The sequence below is a fragment of the Astatotilapia calliptera genome, chromosome 17 (assembly GCF_900246225.1).
Source record: "Astatotilapia calliptera chromosome 17, fAstCal1.2, whole genome shotgun sequence".
NCBI classification, from domain to species: domain Eukaryota; kingdom Metazoa; phylum Chordata; class Actinopteri; order Cichliformes; family Cichlidae; genus Astatotilapia; species Astatotilapia calliptera.
Genome location: NC_039318.1, coordinates 760,001 through 785,249, shown reverse-complemented (window position 1 = coordinate 785,249; position 25,249 = coordinate 760,001). Strand labels below are relative to the sequence as shown.

The window sequence follows — 25,249 nt, the reverse complement described above, 5'->3', positions numbered from 1 at the left end:
GTAATCATGTGTTTACTTTGTGGACCTCACTCACTTAAAACAATTGTTTTCATTACTGACTAATCAATAAAAACTGTATTTTTTGTATTAATATGACGCTTTATCTCAGAGTGTGCCCCTCTGATTCAAACATCCAGTGAACATAAAAACACTCAGCTAAAAATAAATAAATAAATCATCTTTTAAAAAGAACCACTCTTCCTAGCTTCTGTGGTGAATCTGCGTCTTAGTTGAAATGCTTGGGCTTCGCTTAAAGAGGACTGCGTTTGGCTGTTCGCTACAGGAAAGGCAGCTCCACTACATTTCTGTGGGTCCTCTTTCTTTCCGGGCACTGAAAATCCGTCGCCACCTTTCACCCCTTTAGCGCCGGCACTGTCGAAACTTCTTTGAGTTTATTATAGGTTTTGGTCAGACTGTTAGCCCCTGAGCTGGTTTGGCTCCCCACATGGGACATTCCTGTCGAGCAGCCCCTCCCTGGAAGTCTGTCAGTGCGCAGACTCGCGGCTCTCCGCTGTCAGGGCAAGGCAGACTGACAGTATGGCGGCGGGGTGCAGCTGGAAGGATGCTACTGTCGCCCGTGATGTGTCTGTCGCCGGCAGGATGTGAATGGACTATTGACGGCACAAAGAGCAGAGGATTTAGCGCTAAAGGCCTGTCGCCGTGAGCCTCCAAGATGGCCAGGCTCGCCGACTACTTTGTTGTGGTCGGTTACGACCTAGAGAAGCGAGGTGGGTGTTTGAGTTAGCCAGCCCTGCTAGCTTTAACGGCTGTGGGCAAACAGGAGGAGGGGAGGGAGGCGGGGACGGGCCAGGCCCCCGTTCACAACTAACCGACTTGGGCGCTGTCATTTGGCTGCTAGCCTCAACTTTAGACCGGGGCGCGCAGGCCTCACGGGATTAGTGTAGTTGAATGCGAGGCTGTCAGCCGGTGTGTCACATTTGTGACTGTAGGAGAAGCTGCTTGGAGAACTCCATTACAACCGCCAACTTCCAATGGCGTTTTAGCTTAGGAAACCGAGCTGCCTCACTCCGGTGACAGAAAACTTGGGCTAACTTCATTTGCTAAGAGCTAACGTTAGAAGGACTAGCTTTGAGGGGCTTTCAGTTTGGTCGGTGAGACCTGAGACGGATTTATTCACCCGCATCTTGCCCGTTCTCTCTCATTTGCAAGCCTTAGAAGTGGCGTTTTGGGAAAATGACTTGTTTCAGGGGTAGCTTAACACAGGATGTGACAGCGATTAGTCAGTGTTGTTGTGGCTGCAGGGTCCTGAATAGCCACGCTGCGTTGACGTCCACCTGGACTTGATCAAATCACTTTAAAAGTACAAATCGATGCTTCTTCCTGCCGCAGTTGCTTATTGTTTTCTTTGTGTGTGTTTTGTCTGGATTAACCTAGATGGCTTTGCCCCCCTCTTGAGCCCCCTCGGACCGGAGCTGTGTTCCCTCGCGTTGCTGGGACGGGGTTTGGACCGTTATCCGAGCCCCCCTCCCTTCAGCCTGAGCCTTGGCCTAGATCTGTGCCGTATAATGGCCCGTTTAATCATGAAATATTCAGCTCGCCTATCCAACGGAAGCATGCAACTTGTAACGCGGTTGTCTTTTATTTAGAGTGATTTTTTTCTTTTGCTTATGATTTATTCAGAAGAGGCAAATTTGTAACATGACGAGGCCCTCGTGGCTAAAAGCAGGCTCTGGACTGGCTTTTATCGTGATGCTGGGGTGGCCTACATCCCCTTTTCTGACACATGAATGCATTTATTGCGTCTTGTATGTTTCTTTCAGAAGGGGGGAATACAGGATGTTATAACGTGGACGCTGCAAGCGCTGCAGAAACTCCCCTTCCTGTGCTACAGTGCTTGAATGCATTGCAGAGCAGAACATGCCAGTAAAAAGCATCTGGGAAGCAGACATTAAAGCCACGGTGGCTTAATGGATCAAACGCTCCGTGCCTCATAAAAGCCAAACACTTTGAGGGTGATGATGATTTTTGGTGTGGCTACACTAACGTTGCCTTTCTAGAGGCTGAAGGCGTTGTTGTTGTGGTGAACGTCCCCATTTGCAACAAGGACGGTTTTTGCCTTCATCCACGTGCTTGGTGGGTCCATCTTCTTCTAGTTTCTTCTGGTTCCAAATGCAAAGCTTCCATTATTGTTTATTTGGAGAGTTCTGACTTTACATGTGTTTATGCAGGATTACTTTGCTTTCTTCCAATGCTGCAGCTACAGTGTGCTGGCACTAACTGACTGTAAAGAAAACACTTGGCTTCGCATCAACAATGAAAGGTCCTCGAGTATAAGAATACCAGGAATTCTGCAGTACAGTGGCGTTTCCTCCTGTGTCTAAATATTTCATGCATCCTGTCTACGTGTGTGTGTGCTTATGTTAGTTGGGTGGTTGCTGCTTGTCACTCAGTTAGTGGAATGTTTTGCAAGCGTGGGCACTGACAGGCTGTCGGGGCTGACATCATCGCTGCTCATCTGCCTCTTAGAGTAACCATGTGGGTGTTTACAAACACGACGTCCATCTGTCAGATTTTTTGTGTCTCTTTGCTGACTTTTAAACGGATGCGAACCCAGAGGGAAAACCTTGAACCTTTGTTTATCCGGGAACTGTTCTGCTCTGCTAAGATGCCGCCTTAGACAATCTATGGAGCCCTACTTAGAGCCAAGATGGCTGCCTGCGGCTTGGGAAGAGTTCGCAGTTGCCCCGAGGTGTGGTGGCCCTAGAGAGGGTCTCTTGAAAAACTCAGCATGTCACAGTGTTTTGACAGCGGTGTGCCGAGTTGGCGACCAATTGGATTCACAGTCTGAGGCCCAAACAGGAAGTTCAGGCGAAGAAGTCCAGAGGGAGACTTATGTTTAGAGTGAGAATCCATATTGTCCCCCAGTGCGTGTCTGAAAACCAGGAAAGAGGCGTGTTTGGTCTGAGGCTCTGCGAGTTGGTCTCATTCAAGACTCACAAACACACAGGCTCTATTGTAGTTGGTCTGTGTGCCTCTGGCGCTCCGTTTGAGGGTGTTGGTCATTGTGGCGGCCCTAAACAGAATGTAGGATGGCTGTTTTGAGGCTGCAGTGACAGCTCTGGTAGCCAGCCTCCTTTTACACACAAAAACATCTCCACAGCTTGCAGTCAAGTAAGGAGGACACGGAGAGGGGCACAGAGGGGATGACCGAGCATGAATCGGGCTTGTGTGTGTCATGGTGTGGCTGTCGTAGTGGAGTTGTGACACTGCTAACAGGACGTCAGTGGCATCAATCAGTGTGCTGTGACTCTTGACCGGACAGATTTGTAGCAGTGATTGTGGTGGAGATTGGGTTTAAAGTTCCATGTTTCACCTCTGGCACCACTTTTGTTGCCACGGCTCAGACTTGAACGAATGACTGAGACTGAAGCATTATTTAGCTGTAGCAACGATGAACTTCACGTAAGTGATTTAGAGCGTAATTGTGAAACTATTTCCAGTATGTGATTCCACGTAGAAAACAATTTCTGTAAAGAAAGAACAAAAGTGTGTTTGGTTTCAGTGCTGAAGCTTGTGAATCTCATTGGCAGCAGAGCTGTGACAGAGCTCGGATCACTTCCTCTTCACACACCGCGTGCATACAGCGTGTCTCCGAGACGTGTTAGGGTTGGACCGTGCGATGATACTCGATGTGAAGTTGCAGATTTTTGATAGAGCATTTACACTGTACACACACAATCAGGATGTATTTTACAAATCACTCAGCAGCACTGCTTTATAGTCATATCTGATTTTTATATGAATGTCTGCAAAGCATTTAAAGCTGCGGTCAGTTGTTTTTTAGGTTATTTGACAGAAAAATGAATATTGTACGCATAAATATACATTTACTACATCTTGGAACAACCTGATGTATTGTTATAAACTTAGAGTTGGTACATTAAAGATAAATAGAAGTGAGCAGCGGTTTGTGGAAGGCACCACATTGTCCCAGCATCGTGAATACGGCGGCTGAGATAGATGTCACCGTTCCACCTCCTCGTGTGGTGGGTGGAGCTAAAGACGGACGAGAACAGAACACGTTCTTGTGCTGTGAAAGCAAATTTCACATTCAACATGTGATCAGGCGTCTCCTTCACCAAAGAAGCAAAAACCAACAAAACGTCATAGTCTTCCTCCTCATCTCAAGCATCATCATCAGATCAAAAGTCAGGCCTCCAACACAGGAAAATGTGCATGAACATTAGACATGTGACCTTCCCGTCTACCGACAGCTAGCGAGCCGGCTTAACAGCGGCAACAGTTGGTTACAAGTTAACAGTCTTGGTCTCGTGTGTTCTAAAATCCACACCTGCTCTCTGGTTGCATTCTCACATTGGATGAGCTTATTTGCAAAGTGCCAAGCAGTATTCGACTTCAAAGAAAGTTTTACGGATGCCAGTAAACTGCTAACGGTGGCAAAACCAGACAGAAAGTGGAGAATATGCTCAACAGTTCACCTCAGTATGGCTGCCAGCAGTCAGAAGGGACTCGCGCTGATTTATCGACTCGTCTCGCACTCCTGTCACAGTTTTACAGCCTCCTCCAGAGTAAAAACATGTTGACAGCTGTGGACAACAGGCTCTACTCACTACAGATGAACAGCAGCCAGAGTTATTTGTCCTACAGCAGCCACCGTATCTAGGATAATAGTAGGTTTTACCTGTGATACCCTCTCTTAATCTGCACGATGTTATCATCTGTCCACCTGCTTGCCTTTACGTTGTCTTGGGAAATTTCTTCAAATTTGGCACAAGTGTTCACCTGATTAGAAGTTGGTGTGACCCCACCACAAAGCGGTTTGGCCATTACTCAAAACTCACTCTAATAATGATGAAGTCCAACACAAATGTCTAAAAGTATTACTTGTGAGATTTTACATCCTAAAGGTGGTGTGTTATAAAGTTATACAGAAAGCTTTGGTGTTGGTACCAATAACATTTCAGAAGACTTGATACCATATCTCACACGCATCAGTCTTTGTCGTGTTTTTATTTAAAATATTTTCTATAACAATCAAATAAGAACGCACAACTTCTGTACCCACGTTCTTGTAGAAATATAGGAACATGTATGTGCTGGCATCATCTGGTACGAACATATCTTGTGACCTTGCCAGTTTGAATGGTTGGAGTATCGAAGCTGTAACTCTGTGGTGCTTACAGGCGCGTTCAGAACTGAGTGAGCAAATGCAAGGACAGATTTACGTGATGCTTCATAAGGCTCAGGGGCAAATAAAAACATTTCATATTGCAAGTGAGATGAAGCGAGGGGGCTTGGGGAGGATAGAGGAGTGTGTGTGACGCTGCCAGCAGTGCCTGCCTGTGGGCAACCACTTCCTCCATCGCTCCAGAGCAGCAGCCTTTCAGGCCCTCCAGAAATAGCCCACACAATCTGCCTTTCATAGGGGGGACAGAGTGACGCTGGGTCACAGCCGTGGTTGTGGTGAACTGCAGCTTTGTGTGCGTTTGTGTGTGTGTGCATGCAACTTTTGATGGCCTGCCTGTTTGTGGCTGTCTCTGAGTGATTGCTTTATTACCATGGCAACGTTTACCCGCATGTGGTCTGCTGGTTGTGAAGAACAGTTTTGGCGTGCCGACTAGTAAAAATGTGGATATTTGAAAACCCCCCTGTCCTGTTCTGTCCGAGCTGCTGCAGGGGGGCAGTACCTGGACAGGCTGCCAGCACACAGGGAAAGACCACCTTTGAAACGATAATGGTGACCCACAGTCTGAGTTAGTAGTGGCAGCATTTGGGCTCAATTGAAAGTTTTCCCAGTTTTGGTCGAGTTGACTGATTATAAATATAGAGTGATTTTTATTGCTTGCTGTTTTCAGTGATGGCTGCCGTGATGCTGAGTGTTGTGAGAGTCATACATGCTCAGCTTCAGGTGTGTCCGCACTGGGACTCGAGTCGAGTCAACCAATTTGCCATTTTTTCTTTGATTAGTGTAGGATTATTTCAATAACTGTTAACACATGGTTTTAGATATGACACGTCGACATCATCAATTATGGCTACGAGTCATTGCAGCCCTAGTTTAGGTGAGGATGGTGCTGGGATAGAGTGCAGGATGCAGCACACATGACACGTGGATTAAGTTGGCCAAGTTAGTACTGTTGCTATTCTCATGGTGGTTCAGTAGAAGAACGTGCAATAACCTAACTGTAATCGGTGACTCTGATTGGCCGTAGGTCTCGCTGTGTTGCCTTGTGCTGCATACAGCAGTCTGTCTGCTTTTCTGAATGCTTGTTATTCATGAGGGAGACGACGGCCCCTGTGTGTGTGTGTGTGTGTGTGTGTGTGTGTGTGTGTGTGTGTGTGTGTGTGTGTGTGTGTGTGTGTGTAGGGGGCTATGGATGCCTCCCTCCTCATGCTTTGATGGTCTCCCTGGAATTTTGAGAATTTCGCTGTCCCCTCACAGGACAAAGGCTGAGTCAGTGCCGCTCACAGTTAGCCGTCAGAGCTCAAGGGAGCAATCGTTGCAAACCCTGCGGGGTGATTCCAGCGTGTCCGGAGCACGTCTGATTTAAAGATGAGATGGGGGTTGTTAGGATTACCAGTGCTGGCTGCGTGCAGCTGGCTGCCTGTTGTGGTAACCACACCACTATGTATGTAAGAGGATGATGCTCATTTTAATCTTCTACATTTTTTAAAAGAAACTAATACCATTGGTGAAATGTGTGCGTAATATAAAATCTGTGAAAGCAACAACATTAAGCTGGCACTGTGCAGACGTCCTGCTATTAGTGCTTTGTGCAGTCATTTGTTGTTGTTCTTCCTGCAGTAAGAACTACTGAAACTTGACCAGTGGTAGAAGATTAAGTCTCATCTCTATTAACATGGACTCCAGATCAGATCTGCCCCTCAGTTACCCACTGTGCTTGTGCTAATCTCATACGAGGCCTGTGATTGGTTTGAATATACAGATTAGAGGTCGCGTGCCCCACCCAGTCTGTGCCTGGCTGCTCTCTCCTCCCCCAGAACAACATCGCTGAAACTTATTGACGTAATGCTTTAGGTACATTCGTGGTTAACAGTTAGCAGGCTTAGAAGTATGATAGAAATGTCACATCATGTCATGTAGCTTTGAAGAAACATTTACTGCATGTCTTCCTGTAAAACAGACCTGCTCTTCTTTTAATTAAAATGTTATATAATGCAGTAGATGGACGTGTTTGTGAAACATCAATGAATTAATCCGTGAAAATTTCAGACACAGAAAAAGTCACGAGAACGAGCTTTTATAAAACTCTGTATAATAGACTCAGAGTGGCTTAGTGAAACTACATATTGGACCAATAATTAGGTTAATCAATTGAATTCACATCATGTATTTGTGTGCATTAAAGTTGGAGCTTGCAGCTGTGATATGAACGCACTCTTCTTCCGTCAGACGTGACAGACTCAGATGTGCAGGACAATTCTGGGTCTGTGTTTGTGATGCTCAGCTAATGGGACGTGCACCTGTGCACTTCCAGGAAAATATCCATTTGTTTCATTATCTTTTTGTGAGAAGGGAGGAGCTGGCACATGGTTGTAGGGAAGGGCTAGCTGTGCTAATGAACCCATGTGTCAGGGTGGTGCTGTGCGCAGGTCAGCTGTTATGCTTTGCCCCAACTTGTCACAGTAAACTGGCTGAAACAGCTCTGAACCATGACGGAGCCTCCGCCATGTTTTACACATGGCTGCAGAAACTCCCCCTGTGACCTCTTCATACATACTGACAACACTTTGAACCAGAACACTTCAGACATGGACTCGTCACTCTGATGATCTGGTTTTCAGTCCAGTTCTGGTGCCGTTTGGTCAGCCTGTGCCTTGAGAATGGCTTCTTGACAGACTCTTTCCTGTTGAACGCGTTTCTGCCGAGTCTTCAGGGATCACTGTATGGATCAGCTGAAATCTGTCAGCCTTCTTTGCCCTCTTGTTTCTGAAGGCCGTCACTTTCAGATACTGTTTGTCTGCTGTAGGCCTGAAAGTCTTCATTTGTTCTCTCGAGTCCAGTTTATGTAGACCAAACACTTGGTTCATGCTTTCAGTTAAATGTCTTTTTATTGGTTGAATGATTCATGCGTTATTGTTAGCTGGTGTAACAAACAAGCAAAATGTTAGAGTCCAAGGACTAAAACGTCAAATATAAAGAAATGAGGGGTGCCTGATAACCTCTGCAGTGTGCTGGGGGCTGTCCCGACAGAGCTGTCTGCCTTCACTGTCTCGTAGTCTGGTTCCTGTTTGGTTATGAGACACGTAGTTGTTTCTTGGCTGTTGGTTGCCCAAGTAACCAGATGTCATGTCCGTTACGTGTGTGTAGGTGATTAATGCCATGGAAGTTAGTGTGACATAGGAGACTGCAGCGGGAGAAAAGACAAATGAAATGATTAAAGGGATTTAATGCATTTCTGAGTAAAGACAGAGGTGTGGGTGCCAGGAGATAAGGCGCAATAGCACACATCTATTGAGTCAAGTTTCCTGTTGCCGTGCTCAGGGGGAGAACACGGAAGCAGAATCTACATCGTGCTCGCCGGGACCATATTTCCTCTATGTAATGATGTGATGAAGAATCTGCTTTTATTAATTAACGCGTCTTTACTCTGTGCTTGTTGCCATTAGGTTTCCCAAAGTATTGAAATCCTGATGAAGCTCTTACACCCTCATTGCCCACCGTGCCCCACGTCCTCCTTATAGATGTGTCACAAAAACTGATGACGTGTGTGTGTGTGTGTGTGTGTGTGTGTGTGTGTGTGTGTGTGTGTGTGTGTGTGTGTGTGTGTGTGTGTGTGTGTGTGTGTGTGTGTCAATTTTCAGAGAACTTGCTACAAATTTTTAAGAAGTTTCTCCACCGTGTTTAAAAGAACTGCGACAGGGGAAGTTCAGTTTCTTTATGAGGTGGTTGGTTGATGGAGAGCATACAGTACCAACTAGGGCTGGGCGATATGACCCAAAATTCATATCTCGATATTTTTTTTTTTTAAAGCCATAAGTTAAGAACAAAAAGAGAGTTCTTAGTCACACTGTGTCCCAGATGTCACACGGGCACTTTTATTTACATACAGCGTAGATGTACATGAAGAAATTACTCAAAAATAAATTATCAGCATTTATTAAATAATCATGGTCCATAAATAAAAGAAAACAATGTTGTTTTTGTGCATAACAAAAAGCTCACAATTGTGCAGTCAAAATGTAAACTAATAGACGCTGAGCATAATAACAAAGACAGATTTCACAGCTGCACCACGTCTCTGAACAGGTGCCATTTATGGTCCTTATACACACACAGTACGTATCACTCCGCGAGGCTCCTCCTCGGTAGCCGTAATCCTCCGACATCAAGCGGTGCAGCTCCGTAGCTTAGCAAAGTCATATTAAAACATTTTTTGACAGATTGCTGAGCGCTGTGTACCACATAAAATCGGTTCGCGGTCAGTAAGCACAACCAGAATTCATACATAAGGCGCACTGTCGATTTTTGAGAAAATGAAAGGATTTTAGGCCGTGCAGCTCCTCCGGGCTGCATGTCTTTAGCGCGGTTAGCTCGCTAACACGTTGACGCCGTCCAGCCCCACGCACGGTAACTCGCTAACGGAGATTTTCCGCTTTCATCTTGTCATTGCCTGCAGGTGAAGCTATGGGGGAGGCGGAGTTGTGTTCAGTGAAGGAGAGGCGAGGCCGAGTAACGTTGCGTAGAGACAAAAGTGGACGAAAGAGAGGCAAACCTGCGGCTCCACAAGTATAATTATAACGTAACATAGACTATATCGATATAAACGATATTGTCACATCTTATATCTCGTATGAAAATATATCGATATTTTTAAAAAAACTCGATATATCGCCCAGCCCTAGTACCAACTACTACTCATCACAGCCGTGTACTGCTGCTGAATGGTTTTCAGCTATACAAATACAGAATTTAAGGACCAGTAAAGATATTTCATGTGAAATCTAAATCCACTGTGTCTGATCACTGTTTGCATGTAGCACATAAGCTGTGGTTGTTAATAATAACATGGTTTTCTGAGGTTACACAGAGCTCCACTACATGCAATGCTTTGTTCAGATTGGTGCACCTGTTCAGGAGGACAAGTCTTTTAGTGTTTTGTGATTTCAAAAGTATTTTAGAGCTACATTTTAATGTCTGCTTAGATAATGAGATATCATTAAATATGGCAGTCACCAAAAGCCCTTTTCGACTCGTGCCTACTCAGCTACTCAGCTCAACCCTGTTTGGTGGTTAGGGTTTTCCATCAGGTGGTAATAACTGCTACCTGCTGCTTTTTAAAATATTATATGTGGTGTCCCTGTCACATTGCACAGGACCTTTGGCCATGGTACTCTATTGTAATGGAAAACATCTAAAACTGACTCGAGCCGAGTACTGATAATGAAAAGCACAGACCTAAGTGTTAAAGCTCAGGATATGAAAGATCATAGTTCAGAACTGAGAGTTCAGGTGATTGAAATGAGTGATGCTGTCAGGCGTGCTGTACAGCAGCGGTCCCCAACCTTTTTCTGCCACGGACCGGTTCATATCTGACAGTACTGTCACGGACCGGCCTTTAAGGTGTCGGGGATAATGCAACAAAACAAAACCAGTACCAGCATCAAAGACGATTTATTCATAACACACGGGGAAAGACCCAGGGAAACGGAGTTGACGATAAAACCCTGAAAACCACACACCCGAGCCTCAACTCTCGCGGCCCGGGACCAAACGACTCACGGACCGGTACCGGTACCGGTCCATGGCCCGGGGCTGGGGACCGCTGCTTTACATCACAGAAAAAATGTCTTCCAGGGTTACAGGCAGAGTCAGGAGGTCGGTTTATGTGTCAAAGCCCCAGAAACGCTGGCAACACTGACAGTTTCAAACTGTTGTGTTTTTGTTTGCTCTGCTGCTCTAGCAGAGGAGCGTGCACAAAGGTAGACGATGCACTGCTGTCTCCTCTATGCTGGGCCAATCAGTGTCGAGCAAAACCACAGTGAGGTTACCAACGTGCTGCTCCGTGAGGTTTCTTTGAGGGATTTGCTTGATCGGGATTGGAATCCACAGATTCTCGTCTTATGTGAACTGATTTTAAGCCGTATAAAGTCTATTTTGAGCCGCACATATATATTAGAGATGGACCGATACGTAATATCGGATCGGTCCATCTCTAATATATATCTGAATGAAAACACTAATTCTGTGTTGTCTTATGCTGTTTCTGAACATGATGTGAATGAGTAACAGGCTGTTTGTCTGAAAGTGTCGAGTGGAAGTTGAATGGTGGGTGGATTTGATTCAGAGAGACTGGGGAGTAGATGGCCTGTGTTGTGGGAGCCTTGGCTTTTTTCCCGTGCTCTTCAATGTGTTTGGCAGCAGAGGACAGCTGGAAACAACATGTAGCTCCAAACATGAACGTGAGAAGAAATTAAGCTCATGTTATCAATCATCAGCCTTGTGACGTGTTAGATCTGAAGCAAGTTGCATCCTACAGCTGAAAGTTTGGTCGCTCTGCTGGGCCTCTCTGTGAGGCCGTTTCCTCTCCTGGAAAGCCCTTTCTTTTTGTTTGGAGCTTTGGAGGGGGGGAGCTTTTTGCAGGAAGGATGTGAGTTTGCTGAAGAGCTTTTGCACAAAGAAAACGTCCCACATTGTCTCCAGGGCGACGGCGTTTGCCAGATGGACCCTTTTTTTCTGTGTTTGATTCTTAAAAGGCGTCTTTGCTCATCCAGTCCGGTTTGAACAGGGATTGTCTTATTTGAGGGTATCGTGTTATCCAACACCAAACTGAGAGACACTGCTGAATGTCAAGTGTTTCTTATTAATGTGCTGAGCGGCTGTATGGATTTCAGGCACGGTGAACCATACTGTGTACCCACGAGGAGCCTGTGTGCTTTAGATCACGCACAGAAACACTGTCCTGGATGAGTATATTTGACAAATGGCACGAGTGAGCGATGGTGTGTAAGCTGGGCGGACAGCAGAAAGAGCAGGACCGAGGGTGTGGTGATGATGATGAAGTCATAGCTTTTCACCACGAAGGCCTCAGTTCTGCTTTGGAGATGTTATCTGAACAAAGATGCAGTCCATGCAAGCTGAGAATATGTTAATGATGTGTGCATTTGCAACTGCATCATCTCGGCATTATCGATGTTTTCCACACAAAGATTCTGTGAAGAAGAGAAGATTGTGTCTGTAATGGGTTGAGTGCACAAATGAAAGGAAGCAAGCTCATGTTTTATGAAATGAATTAGTGAACACTCCCTTTTAAAATGCTCAACACGACTACCTCGTGTAGTTGTTAAGTGCTTTGTGACTGTAGAAATTCTTATCTTGTGGAAGTGCTCCAATTCCATCCTTTCAGATTGAGCTTGGCCCACAGCGCATCAACCAGCTCTCTGTCTGCAGCAGTTGTGCCTGGTGGCAAAGGCTCTCCATCCAAACAAAGACTCTTTGGCCATCTGCTGTCAAAGATGGTGAAGAAAAACTGGAAATGTAGCTGAATGATATCCAGGACCACAAATGTTCACCTTGCTGGGGCAAAGAAGCTCGTAAGGGCTCGGGTAGATCACTTGTAGCACTGAAACTTCCAGAATAGGAAAGTGAGGGAGTGTTCACTTGTAACTTGATCTTTGATTGCTAAATAACAGCTGCTGTTAAACGGCTGGGAAACATTGGACATGTTGTAGCAGTTAAAACGTGAGATGCCAGAAAAACAGTTGCAGTGCATGTAAACGTCCTCCCCGGGTCTCATTCGGTGGTGACGTTGCTTCGGACCAGCCTACATAGTTACAAATCTGCACACACACCAGACTCTGTGGTCCTGACTGCTGTCACCGTAGAAACGGCCTGATGTCGTGTCACTGTGGTTTGGAAGCTTGCGAGAAGCTGCGGTCTGCTTCAGCAGCAAGAGCGTGACACACAGACAGCTACACACTCGGTTCAACCCCGAATGCCATCGTTCAGGGATCACATGATCATTCAGGCTCCTTCATCCTGTGTCACTGCCAGCAGTCATACGTGTGAGGAGTCATCGCTTAACTGTGGCGCACACACTGACCCACGTCCTCCCCTCTCCTGCCCCTTCACCTTGTTGTGTTTCTACCATTTTTTGGTAACCTTTGCATGACCTGCTCATCTTCATGTGTTCTTGATCACAGTGGATTGTGGCTCCAATTGTACCTGTGGGATAAAGTAGTATAGCTCAAAGCTGAATGAGAAACCTGATTGATTAGATGGGGAAGAGTTAGTTGGACATGTCTCTGTCACTGTAAAAGCATAACTGTTGTCACACTCTGATTGACGAGGTGGATGTCTAAACTGAAACACAGTACAGTGCAGCCGTTAGCACTGTGGTCGGCTGGTTTTAAACCAGTTCGTTTGGAGGGGTTCCTTTTGTTGTTTGAGGTGTTTGAAGTCGGTGTGGCTTGTGACCTCTCATTCTCTTTGACATTTTTACAACGTTCCAGGCCTTTGTGTGTATGAGCTTGACCATCTTACAAGATTGATTTAGCATGTGATCGGAGCAGTTGTACAGATTATATCGGTAGGTTAATAATTAACAGCCCTGTGCACACTTTCCTTGTTCACATGAACTAAGACCGTGAGCGACTGTTCGAGAGGTTATCACTGTGATTTAATTAGAACAACACAACCTGAACACATCTTGGAGGTGTGACTACTTCTGTCAGCTGGAGCAGGGCGATATGACCAAAAATATTTATCACGATATACATTTGAAAATTTGCGATAACGACATAACTGACGATATAATTGACACGAGACAAAATACTTTACAACTCCACAACTTAGTGCAAAAAACCCCATCAATGTATTTTCACTGAAACAAGCAGCTGTTTTTTATGTGCATTAAAGTTATATAAACACGTAACAGTGCAAATTCCTCGCTGACAGTTTAACCAAAAGGCATTTCCAGTGGAAACTGGCCGACACATCCTCAGCGTAACCATGTATAATATCCACAACACTTAAAAAGAGCTTATACACACACAATACGGTAACATTATGTTGAAGCACAGTACGTATCACTCCGCGAGGCTCCGCCTACGACAGCCGTCAATCCATCAAGCGGTGCGGCTTCGTAGCTTAGCAAAGTCGTACTGAAACATGTGACAGATTTTCGAGCGCCGTGCACATAAAATCGTTTCGAGGTCAGTAAACACGACCAGAGTTCATATATAAGGACACGGGATTATAAGGGGCTCTGTCGACTTTCAGAAAAATCAAAGGATTGATTTTAAGTGCGCCGTATTTTCCAAATAACGACGGCCCGCTCTGAACCAGTTCTGGTTCATCGTTTCATTCAACGATCCGCTTTCGCCCTCCTCATTCTGCGTCGCCGCCATGCTTTTTCCACCATGTGCGTATGTAAACAAAGGCACTGCGCATGCGCGTTTTACCCATATTCTATCGCCATATTTCATTTTCTTATCGTTGGCAACATTATACCGGTATTACCGTGAACGGTATGATATGGCCCAGCCCTACTGTCAGCAGAAGACGAGTGGACATGAAAAATAGCGTTAAAGTGGCAGAGATACGAGGTGCTTCACTTCAGGTCAGAAGTGCTAGAACCACAGTATAACCAGGATGCTGACGTTTGGTTAGGTCTTTAGCTCTGACATAAAGTGAGCTGTATCCAAATGGCCACGTGTAACTTATCAGTTTTTCAGCTACTTTTGAGATTTTGGAGATTCAGGAACTGCACCGTGATGCTACCCCTAAAAGATGTTGGCCACGTTGTCGTCTCCTAAGATGAAATGTACGTTATTATCCTTGACAGGAAAATGTGACTTGGTCAGCAGTGAAACTTAACTAGCACCATCTTGGCCTGCAGCTGGCAACAGCACATCTTCTTTGCTCTGCTGCCTAAGTGAGCTTGACGTAGCATGAACCACTTTTCCAGTTGGTGCAGTTCTGGTTAGACTGGCCCTCAACCTCAAGCACATCTTTACAGCAGAACAAGGACTAGTGTTGTAGTTGATGGACGAAATTGTGGAGTACCCTGTGTAACTCTGGGGCCAGTCTTTGAATGTTATTAAGGGCGTGGTCAGCTACACAGGAAGTAGAAAATTGGGCCAAGCTGGTGCTAGCTGGTTGGCAGCAGCTGATCTTTCAAAATAAAAACCAGCTGATTGTCGGAGCCTGTGTGTGTGAAGGACACTGATCCCAGAAACATGCTGTTTTAAAACACGGACCAGGACATGTTAGAACCTGGTTATAATGAAAAACCTGAGAATGGCCAAGGATGAAAAGCCTCAGTGCAAATAATCCATATCCATTCACTAACCTGCTGTTGTGTAACAACAGGTCAGGCTGATAGCTGGATGTCATCTGCTCGCAAGGCCGCTCTACTCGATGCACATTCCTGTCACGCCGCTCAGACTGAGAGGCAGCTCTTTGAAACAGCTCTGTATGCTCATGCCTGCTGTCGGCTGCTGCTGCTTGAACCACTGCACCCTTTGCTGAGCTCTGGCTGCTTTAAATTGTGTGTTGATGTTTGCTTTATGGGATGTATGACTGGGGGCTAATGAGCTAAGGACCCATTAGCGATTCGTTTTAATTAGGGCTGCTCAATTAATCGAATTTTAATCACGATTACGATCTGGGCTTTCAACGATCATTAAAAATGACGGAGCCGATTATTAGCCCCTCCCTCATTTATCCGCGACACCTTAAAGGCCGGTCCGTGAAAATATTGTCGGGCATAAACCGTCCGTGGCGCAAAAAAGGTTGGAGACCGCTGATTAAGAGGACCCGAGGGAAGCTCGGAAAGCTAAGCAGAAGTTATTTGGAGAGGAGAGTGACTGCCGTTGGTTGAAAAGAGAGGTAAAAAAAACTTCAGTGGTGTTGCACACTATGTTATATTATTTTTTAAAGTCATTGTTAACCCTTTAAAGCCGGTCAGAGCAGCACGCTCCGTGTTGTGTAACTATTTTTAAATCCCTGTAGAACCTGAACCTTGTAAGCTAGCTATAATATAAGCTCTGGCGTACTTGGTTCTATAGTAGGTCGTAAGGGTTAAATAAATATCGTCAAATAATCGCGATCTCAATTTCAGTGAAAATAATCGTGATTATCATTTTTGCCATAATCGAGCAGCCCTAGTTTTAATTGCAAAGTGATTGTTGAAAGCGAGCCATGAGCCACATGCTAATGCTATGCTAACAAAACAGAATATAATTGTGAATCACATTTGTTATTATCAGGTTAGCATTTTCTGATATAATGAAGCTGTGCGGTTTCAGGTTGCACCTCAGTGACATGCAGCTTATGGTTTCAGTGCAGAATCACGTCCAGCATGAGTGTGTGTTTAAAATAAAGAGTTTAATCTTCACGATGGTTCACGTAGTGCTGGCTTTGAATTGCTGCATTTGCTAGTATGGGTGTGTCACTCATGTTAACACACTGTACCAGGTGAAGGACTGCCACATGTATATTTAATGTCACAGTATACTGGCCCAGCTGATTGTCGGTCTAACTGTGCTGGCTTGGATGTGGAAACGAGACACATGCTGTCACAGTGCGTCCTGTTAGGACAAAGCTGTTTTGGAGGTGACAGCCCGGGCTGTGGCCCACCTGCAGACCATCATACAGGCTATGCACGGCTTCATTTGACCAAAGCAAAGCAGTACGGACTTCCCTGCCTGTGCAGCAGTTTCTGTTTCAGAAGACAAAGCTTGTTTCTTATGTTGTCATTGACTTCATGGAGCAGCAAAGTGTCTCCCAACAAACTGAACTTCTCTGCAATGATACAGAACAGAATCCCTGCAGCTGGAAAAATAGACTTCATGATGGGAAGTTTGATTGAAGCAGCATGTTCCACCTAGGGTTACAGGATTATTTCAAGCTTTACAACTGTACTTCTCCAGTATACCAATGTAGGTATAAAGTGTGTATATGTAGACATTAGAACAGGCACTATGATGACTTTTACAGACTCTGATCGCTGCCAGCTGCAAAACCTGTTTCGCTTTCCTTTTGATGCATCATTTACTTATAAATATCAGCATTGTAACATGATTAGATCCTCTTTCCTATTGTGAGAACAATGAGAATTGTTTTAATGTTGAATATGATGCATGTAGAGCCAGCCAACAGCTGAATTCAGGTTGTATTAATGAACTTGTGAACTTGCTCTGGTGTGTACGTTAGGCTAGAAAAGTTTGTGTGTGAGCTGCACTCAACGTGCCGTCCCTGTAAGAGCTGAAGACTTTTTAGATGTATTTAGTTTCACTTCATCATCAGACCGTTGGATCTGCACTTTGAACTTTGAGCTTTTATTCCACACAGCTGTGTTTGAAGCAGACAACTTGTAGTTGTCTTCCTGAGATGGTGTCTTGAGTTTTTTCCTTTCTGAGCCCTGATCTGTGGGCACGCAGCACGTCTGTCATCCTAACCTACCTGTCGTAACTTTCTGATGGAGTGAGGTCATACATTTCAAAATAACCTTCGGTAGCCCCTCCCACCCCCAAAATCCCCATGAACAGGTTTGGTCAAATGCTCGTAGACTGACTCGTCACATTTACATTTGCACCCGTCTCCTTAGTTTGATGTGCTTCTATCAGCTCTGACGGTGATTTTACGTAGGTGTTGTGTCAGTTGTGATCCAGCAGATAGTACAGAGGTGGTACTGTAGCTCGGGGCTTGTCAGTTAGAGGGCATAGCTGTATCGCTGGCTCAGTTTATCAGTTTTGGCTCTGCAGATTTGATACGTGGAGTCAAAGTGTTGTAACATAGAGCCTGAAATGATCATAACAACCTCGTAACTCGTCCTCCGTCTCATTTCTGCTGGGTCTTTGTTTTTGTGGGACTCTTTGCTTATTGTTTGCGTTCCACACATGCCTTTTGTTTACATGTCCATATGCTTTATATCAGCTGATCAAAAAGAAGTTTGTGGTGACAAAGTAAGTGATAGTTGTTGTTGTTGTGTGTAGCTTCCCTCTCCAGCAGTGGGGTCAGCATCAGCTCTCTAAGGACATGTTATTTTTGGCACAGTGTGGGAATGAGGGGCACTCGTGTTAAAGTGAAAGGAAACGAAGCCGTCATCTTTGACAGCCCCGCCCCACAGCGTCCACGTAACACTCGCGTACAGGCGACAGAATGAATTCCCCTGTGTTTTGGGAGCTGGCCTACTTTCTGTTTTTGTATCGTCTGTACTTCTGGTTTAGTTTCTCAGTAAAGGCCCACGGGCTCTGTTGTTTGCTCTGAGACACATTTGCTATATAATGCTTTAGGTTTTTCTAATGCTGGTGAGCACCTCTTCTTTATTTAGTGTTATATTGTTGTGTTCTGTATATTAATCCTTTGTACTGGGTGGATTGAGTGTATTCTCTCTGCGGATGAATGCCGCCATTAAGCAGCCTTCTGGGCTTCAGCTGGACCTAGGCTGAAAGACGGGCTTGTGGTGGTTACATAAGTCCGCCATTGTTGTGTCATTGTGCCGCTGTGATGAGCCAGGCCCTGACCAACAAAGGAAATGGCCTCATTAACCAGCAGCAAACAAGCATTTTAACACATCTCACTAATGTTTAGCAGGCACACGTGAACCCATTTAAAGGACAGGCCTGACAATAAGCTCGTGAATACAGCTGGAATCATTAGAACTGTTCATTTACAGTCACACATGGTTTTTACACATGAGCTTGCTGATCACACGTGTCACTTCAACTTTGGCTTCATCAGGTAGCTTCCAGGTTTGCATTAAGGCAAAAACAACTACATGAGTATTTCACTCATTCATGCTTCAGGTCTAAGAGGACTGTTGGTAGAAACAAGCAGACAACAGCTAGCTGTAAGGAACGTACTCAGACCTCTGGATTTGTCTCTCTGTCTCTGCACAGTGGAAGGTGAAGGTCAAGGTCGCATTCTCCAGCGGTTTCCTGAGAAAGACTGGGAGGACAGCCCATTCCCACAAGGCGTAGAGCTGGTAAGTCATGTATCTGTGATCCTCGGGGGCAGAACAAGACAGTTAAATCTGTCAAAGTCAGCGGTTCCATCCCATCGGCAGCTATAGGCCCTATCAGGCCACAGCAGCTGCCACGACCTGTTCATGTGATTTAAACATATACTGCTTATTTCGTTGTCATGCATAGGTGAGCATGTGCAGAAACTGTGGAGGACTGACCTTCACTGCAGTGCTGTTGATGCTCATATTGACCCTGTCCATGTCAGCCTGACCTCACGTATCCACTTTAAACACACGTGTCTGTCCTGTTCATTTAAAGTAGTTAGCTACTGACGTGAAACCCTCAGTGCTTACAGTGACTTTCACTCCTATGCATATGTTCTAGCTTATGATTAGATATTCTGCATAAAGGCTGGACGTTAGGTTGAAATTATGTACTGAATCTAGGGCTGCTCGATTATGGCAAAAATGATAATCACGATTATTTGACGATATTTATTTAACAATAACAATGTATTGAATAAAGACTTTAAAAAATAATATAAATAGTGTGCAAATACTGATAACAGTACAAATGTTTGCAATATAAGAAATAAATGAAAAATGTAAACGTCTATGTTTAGTGAAAGTTTACACACTGTGTCTACTTGATCCACGTCTGACTGAACCCATAATGTTTCCACACCACTGAAGGTTTTTACCTCTTTTAAACCAACAGCAGTCACTCTCCTCTCCAAATAACTTCTGCTTAGCTTTCCGAGCTTCCCTCGGGTCCTCTTAATTGTTGTGACACGTGTTCAAAGAGAGGTGCGCTCGATTTGCCACACGGAGCAGTGTGAGAGTAAAGCACGAGGGAGGGGCTAATAATCGGCTCAGTCATTTTTAATGATCGTTCAAAGCCCAGATCGTAATCGAGATTAAAATTCGATTAATTGAGCAGCCCTAACTGAATCTATAACAAACTGCAGAGCCATTGTGAAATATTCACATCCTGTCATCGGATCAGTTGATAGCGTCTGAATCTAGGTCGGTTGTCTGGCCTGAGCAGTCAGTGTGGTTAAAGGGGTCGGCGAGTTAAAAGCGTATCTGCGCTGTGATTCAGAAACGGACGACGACAAAAACTAAAAATGCTACGTGAACGGCTTTAATTAGACTGGAGGTCCATGTTTACATCAGGCTTACGTCAGCTAACTGACAGCAGCTGACACAAGAATGACAAAGACAAACCCTGTAAATATTGATTCTGTGTCAACACTGTGGCAGAATCGACGGCTCCACTTATGTTTCTTGTTTTACAAGTCAAGATTTAAATGTTACACACTATAACCGATTGTCTTGAAATCGGAAACTGATTTACTAATAATAATGGATTGCATTTATATAGAGCTTTTCAGGACCCCTCAAAGCACTTTACAATGACACTATTCATTCCCTCTCACATTCACACACTGGTGGAGGCAGCTACAGGTGTAGCCACAGCTGCCCTGGGGCAGACTGACAGAAGCCAGGCTGCCATATCGCGCCATCGGCCCCTCTGACCAACACCAGTAGGCGGTAGGTGAAGTGTCTCGCCCAAGGACACAATGACCGAGACTGTCCGAGCCAGGGCTCGAACCGGCAACCTTCCGATTACAAGACGAACACACAACTCTTGAGCCACCATCGCCACGTATATCACTGTCATATACGGGGCCGTCGCTCATGGCGAGCTGTGGTGCAGTTGAAGCCCAGCCCTGGATGAATCGAGGTGTTGTCCCACCATGTGATCTACTATTGTCTGATACGTTTGCTAATGTTTATCTTTCTCTTCTTCGCTGTGTCTTCACCTCTTGCCCCAATATTGCCACCACCTTCCCACCCCTCCTCCCCTCCTCCCCGCTCTTCAGTTCTGCCAACCCAGCGGTTGGCAGCTGGTTCCCGATCAGCTGCCTCCCTCCTTCTTCGTAGCGGTTTTGACTGACATCAACTCGGACCGTCACTATTGTGCCTGCTTCACCTTCTGGGAGGGCCTGGACAACCCCCAGGTGAGACGGTGTCAAATGATGATTCAACTGAAACTGAATAACTTAATGTGACAGTAATGTGTGACCCTGTGTTCAGCTGCAGAAGGCTGAGGCCAGCGAGGCGGACGAAGCAGATGAGGTGCTCTCCGTCGTCCAACCAGCTAAGATCTTTGCCCCCAAGAGCTTGGTACTGGTGTCCCAGTTGGATCACACCGAGGTGTTCAGGGTACGGCTCACACAGCTTTTCCACATGTGACATTTATGTATGTAGATATGACACAACACAAGATGAACAACATTCAATTAATATCCGTTTTATTTAAAAGATGAGTGAATGTTGACAGAAGAAGGAACTAAGAAGCTGATTGGCTGGAGTTGGATTATGTGTGCAGGTTGATTCTGTTTGTGGGGGTTAGGGTGTGTGCACACGGGTGTATCTACACATGCATGGACGTCCAACGTGAAAGAAACTGCACAGCTTTCTAAGTTATTAAATCATTCTCAAGTCATCACAGTTTCAGAGCATTTTCTGTTGGACCGCCCGTGGTTTAAGACTTTACTGTGCAAAGTTTGGACATAGAAAATTCCTTTTTGTAGTATTTCTTTTTAAAAAGCCCCGACCGACCTTCAGTTCTGAAGTCTGGACATTAAAGTCTGGTAAAGACTAGAGGCTGACATTCTCTCTTACCATGAAACTGTAGTTTGGGACAGAGACATAAAAAGGCCCATATTTGAGCTCACAATAACAAAGCTGCACATTACCAAAGAGAACTTTCTGAGTGGTATTATCGTCGTCTTTCACAGGGATGCAAAATAAAACTGAATTTGTTGATTCTGATCATTTTCAAGCGTTGTTAGAGATTAGCTGCGACTTGAAGACAGACATGCTGACTCCAGACAAACACCTGACTGCACTGGAACCTGCGGCCTTGCTGTGTAAATGAGTCTGCAGCCGTCTGTGTGTGAAACCCTGCTGTGGCCTCGGTGCTGGGTTTGCCGTTGACCCTTGACCTCTGTGTTTCTTGGTTGAACAGAACTGCCTGGGGCTGATCTACACCGTCCACGTAGATGGTCTGTCTGCGCCCTTGGAAACGGTTGTCGGGAATCTCCTCACTTGTGTCATCCCCATCGCTGGAGGCTCCCAGGTATAACTTCCTGTCTCTGTCACGTTGACGATGCAGCATGACCTGCCAGAGGTGATGATTTGAGTTGAGGGGTCATTTAAACCAGTGCTGTTTCTCCCTGACCGAGCAGGCTCTGTAAAATGTGTTAATGTCAGACTTTAAATGGCAGCTGATGCGTCGCTCAGCCAGCTGTGTGCATAGAAGCAAAGCTTTGCACAGCCTGCTAGTGTAGCTGCGTTTTCAGCATGAACATCCAGCGCTCTTTGTGTTTAAAGGGTCGAGTGTTGTCTAACCTGCTTGTGCATTTCTGTGGGTTTCTCTCATCTGTGGCTGAGCGCAGCTCTGCAGTGACACAGGCAGAAACACTGAAGACCTGTCGTGTTGAACAGCAGTAACAAAGTGTGTGCTCTAACCTCACGTTGTCATATCGTGGACGCATATGTGCACACACCTTTTTAACCAATCACAGATGAGCTGGAAATCTGCAGAAAACTCCAGCAGGTTAATAAACCCTGTATTTCACATATAAAAATGTCGTAATAACTTGTTCCTCATTTTACTTTTTAATTTCCCCTTCATTCATTGTTTTCATATTTTCTTTTAAGGTCATGTTTATTTTAATTCCACCACCTGGAAACTGTGATCTAATAATCTGTTTTTAAACACAGATGACTCGTGTCACGGTGCACGTACAGCAGGAAGTGTGTATTTTCTCTGAACTACACTAGCTGACACTTCCTGCTCCAGATGTTGTAACCCGTGTGTGTCATTTGTGTGCGCCCTACTGTACCCTGGTTCCTCTGTGTTACAGACAGATGAGGCCCCAGTTTGTAGTTTAGACAGAGTTCCTCAGGTCCTGGCCTGTGACTGGCTGCTGGCCTGTCTCCAGGTAACTTTCATGTTCTCCAAGCTTCACCAATCAGCAAGCAGCTCGATGTGATTGATTCTGTTCATCCAACAGGCCGCCATTGTTTCTGTTTTCTTTAAAGGAATCTTTCTTGCAGTCGTTTCAAATCATTTGTGACTGATGGTGCTTCAGCTGACCTGGTTTTCTGTTTGTTTACATCATGTTCTTCATTTCAAGCTTCTTTTGTTTGCCATCAGCTTGATTTGCTGCAGCAGCGTTTAAAAGCACGGATTAGTTCCTCGTTCTTTCCCCGCCTCGGTGACACATGCACACGAACACCTTTACACACATTCAAGTTGCTGTGCAGTTCGTAGTTTGTTGCTTGGCGACCATATGGGATGGCAGATGGCTTCCTGTCGGGTAGCGCCGCGTCTGAATGAGAGAATCAGATTTAATCAGTATTAACACACATAAGACCCAAACAGTGAAGCTAGCCCACGTCTCCACTCACACTCATCAGTGCACGCGCGCTCCTTCATCACACAGAACACAGGAGAGTTTGCTGCTCTGCCAGCACGCACAAGCAGCGCTCGGAGGAGCGCAGGGCACCTGCACAAAGTAACTAAACGCTCGGCACAGACGACAAACCAACTGCAGCAACATGACACTGATGTGCATCAGAAGTATTCAGTCAGACACGCTGTAGCTTACGCACAGTTCACCTTTAGAGCACATTTCCATGTAGCACGTTATCAAACCCCTCTCCTGAGGTGCTGCGTAGATGAAGCACAAAGCTGTATTTATCTACCGTAATCTAAGCAGCATGCAGTAGCAGCCGCCTCTTTCTTTAGTGTGGTTGCTGGATTGGATCAGCCAGAGGGCCTCGTAGCTGCGCTCGATTATGTGTGATTATAACGTCACCTGGAGGCCGAGAACGATCCAAACTGGATCCCAGGTCTGACTGCGAGCTTGCAAGCAACACAAAGGGACAGCGGTGCAGTGCACGGGGTTAGGACCCTGTGTAGATACTTACCTAACCCTAACCTCCTCAGGAGTGGTCTTCACTCGGTCTTCCTTCACCAATGAAAGACCTTTGTGATGATCTGCTTCAGCTGTCTTTCGTAGTCTTCCCGCCCTCGTGATGTTGCTCAGCATTTGGTCTGGCACCAGAATGTAGGTTGTTTATTTGGCCGCTTCTGTGGCAGGATTTTTGTTGCTGTTGTGTTTCTCTGCCTAAAGAGCCTCCTGCACCTAAGCTCTGTATCTGCTTCATTTATGAAATAATGAGGCCTCACCTGTTCGTGAAACTGCTCGGCCAACTGTCCCAATACTTTGGATCCTTTTGAGCCATAAAAATGGCTGCAATTCCTAAAGAGGTAATGCTTACCCTGGATTCAAAGCTGAAACCCTGCTGTAGTCCAACCACGCGCCCTGTAACACATACTAACAGGCCTAAAGCTATACTAGGGCTGAGCGATGCATCCTCAGTTAGATCACAGTATTTCAGAAAATGATATTTATGAAATAATGAATGCCATTTTACACACACACACACACACACACACACACACACACACACACACACACACACACACCACTTTTTAAGCAAGTGTATGACTCAGACAGGATCTTACAACAGCATAGATTCATCTGTAGCAACAGTTTACGCAGCTCTAATACTTTGAGCTCAGTATGACACGTGGTGTCTTGCAGAAGTGGAGCGTCAGCTTTTGATCAGCAACACTGCCCTTAGACAAGAATGGACGTCGTGCAGTCGTTCTGACCCAAGACCAGACTACAAGAACTTAGGCTGCGTTCACTCTGCAGGTCTTGATGCTCAATTCCGATTTTTTGATCAAATCCGATTTTTTGTCTGCTCGTTCACACTACAAATAAAATGCGACAGCAAACGCGCTCTAGTGTGAACGCTCAAAGTGGCGCATGCACAAAAGAAGACGTCACACACAACGCGCTCTGTTTAGACCCAGAGCAACAGTATGTGTGACTGATGGCCTTAATATGAGGACTTGTTTCCCAATTTTTGCTTTAAGTTATTTTGTTATTTACATAATAATGTCGATAACCTAATAATGATCCTTGTTGCTGTTTCAGAGGAGCGCTGCTTCAAAGGATAGATTTCTGTCAGAATCTGCAGATTATACAGAACAAATAAAATGTTCACGTTTCTCCAACGTTGTCTTCCCAGCAGTTTCACTGACATCTACACGGGATGGCCAGGAAGCGTTCACCATGTCTTCTCCGGCGCTGATAATTGGCGTCTGTCTCGTGTCAGTGACGTAAAAGACGGATTTAATGCGACATGACCATCAAACAGCAGTCTCTTTCTAAAACATCGGATAT

The 25,249-nt window shown here is 45.4% G+C and overlaps 1 protein-coding gene across 5 annotated transcripts in view; it reads left to right on the top strand.

Annotated features, from left to right (window-relative positions):
* Nucleotides 1–272: 272 nt before the first annotated feature.
* sbf1 (SET binding factor 1) overlaps nucleotides 273–25,249 on the top strand; it is a 59,697-nt gene continuing 34,720 nt past the window's right edge. For 2 of the 5 annotated variants that reach the window (XM_026148106.1, XM_026148105.1), the window contains exons 1-6: nucleotides 273–728; nucleotides 18,850–18,935; nucleotides 20,801–20,938; nucleotides 21,015–21,143; nucleotides 21,952–22,062; nucleotides 22,853–22,930. In XM_026148106.1, coding sequence (XP_026003891.1) covers nucleotides 674–728; nucleotides 18,850–18,935; nucleotides 20,801–20,938; nucleotides 21,015–21,143; nucleotides 21,952–22,062; nucleotides 22,853–22,930 — 597 coding nt within the window. In that variant the 5' untranslated portion in view covers nucleotides 273–673. The remainder of the gene's footprint in view (nucleotides 729–18,849; nucleotides 18,936–20,800; nucleotides 20,939–21,014; nucleotides 21,144–21,951; nucleotides 22,063–22,852; nucleotides 22,931–25,249) is intronic. The other 3 variants (XM_026148109.1, XM_026148108.1, XM_026148107.1) reach the window with 2 other exon arrangements.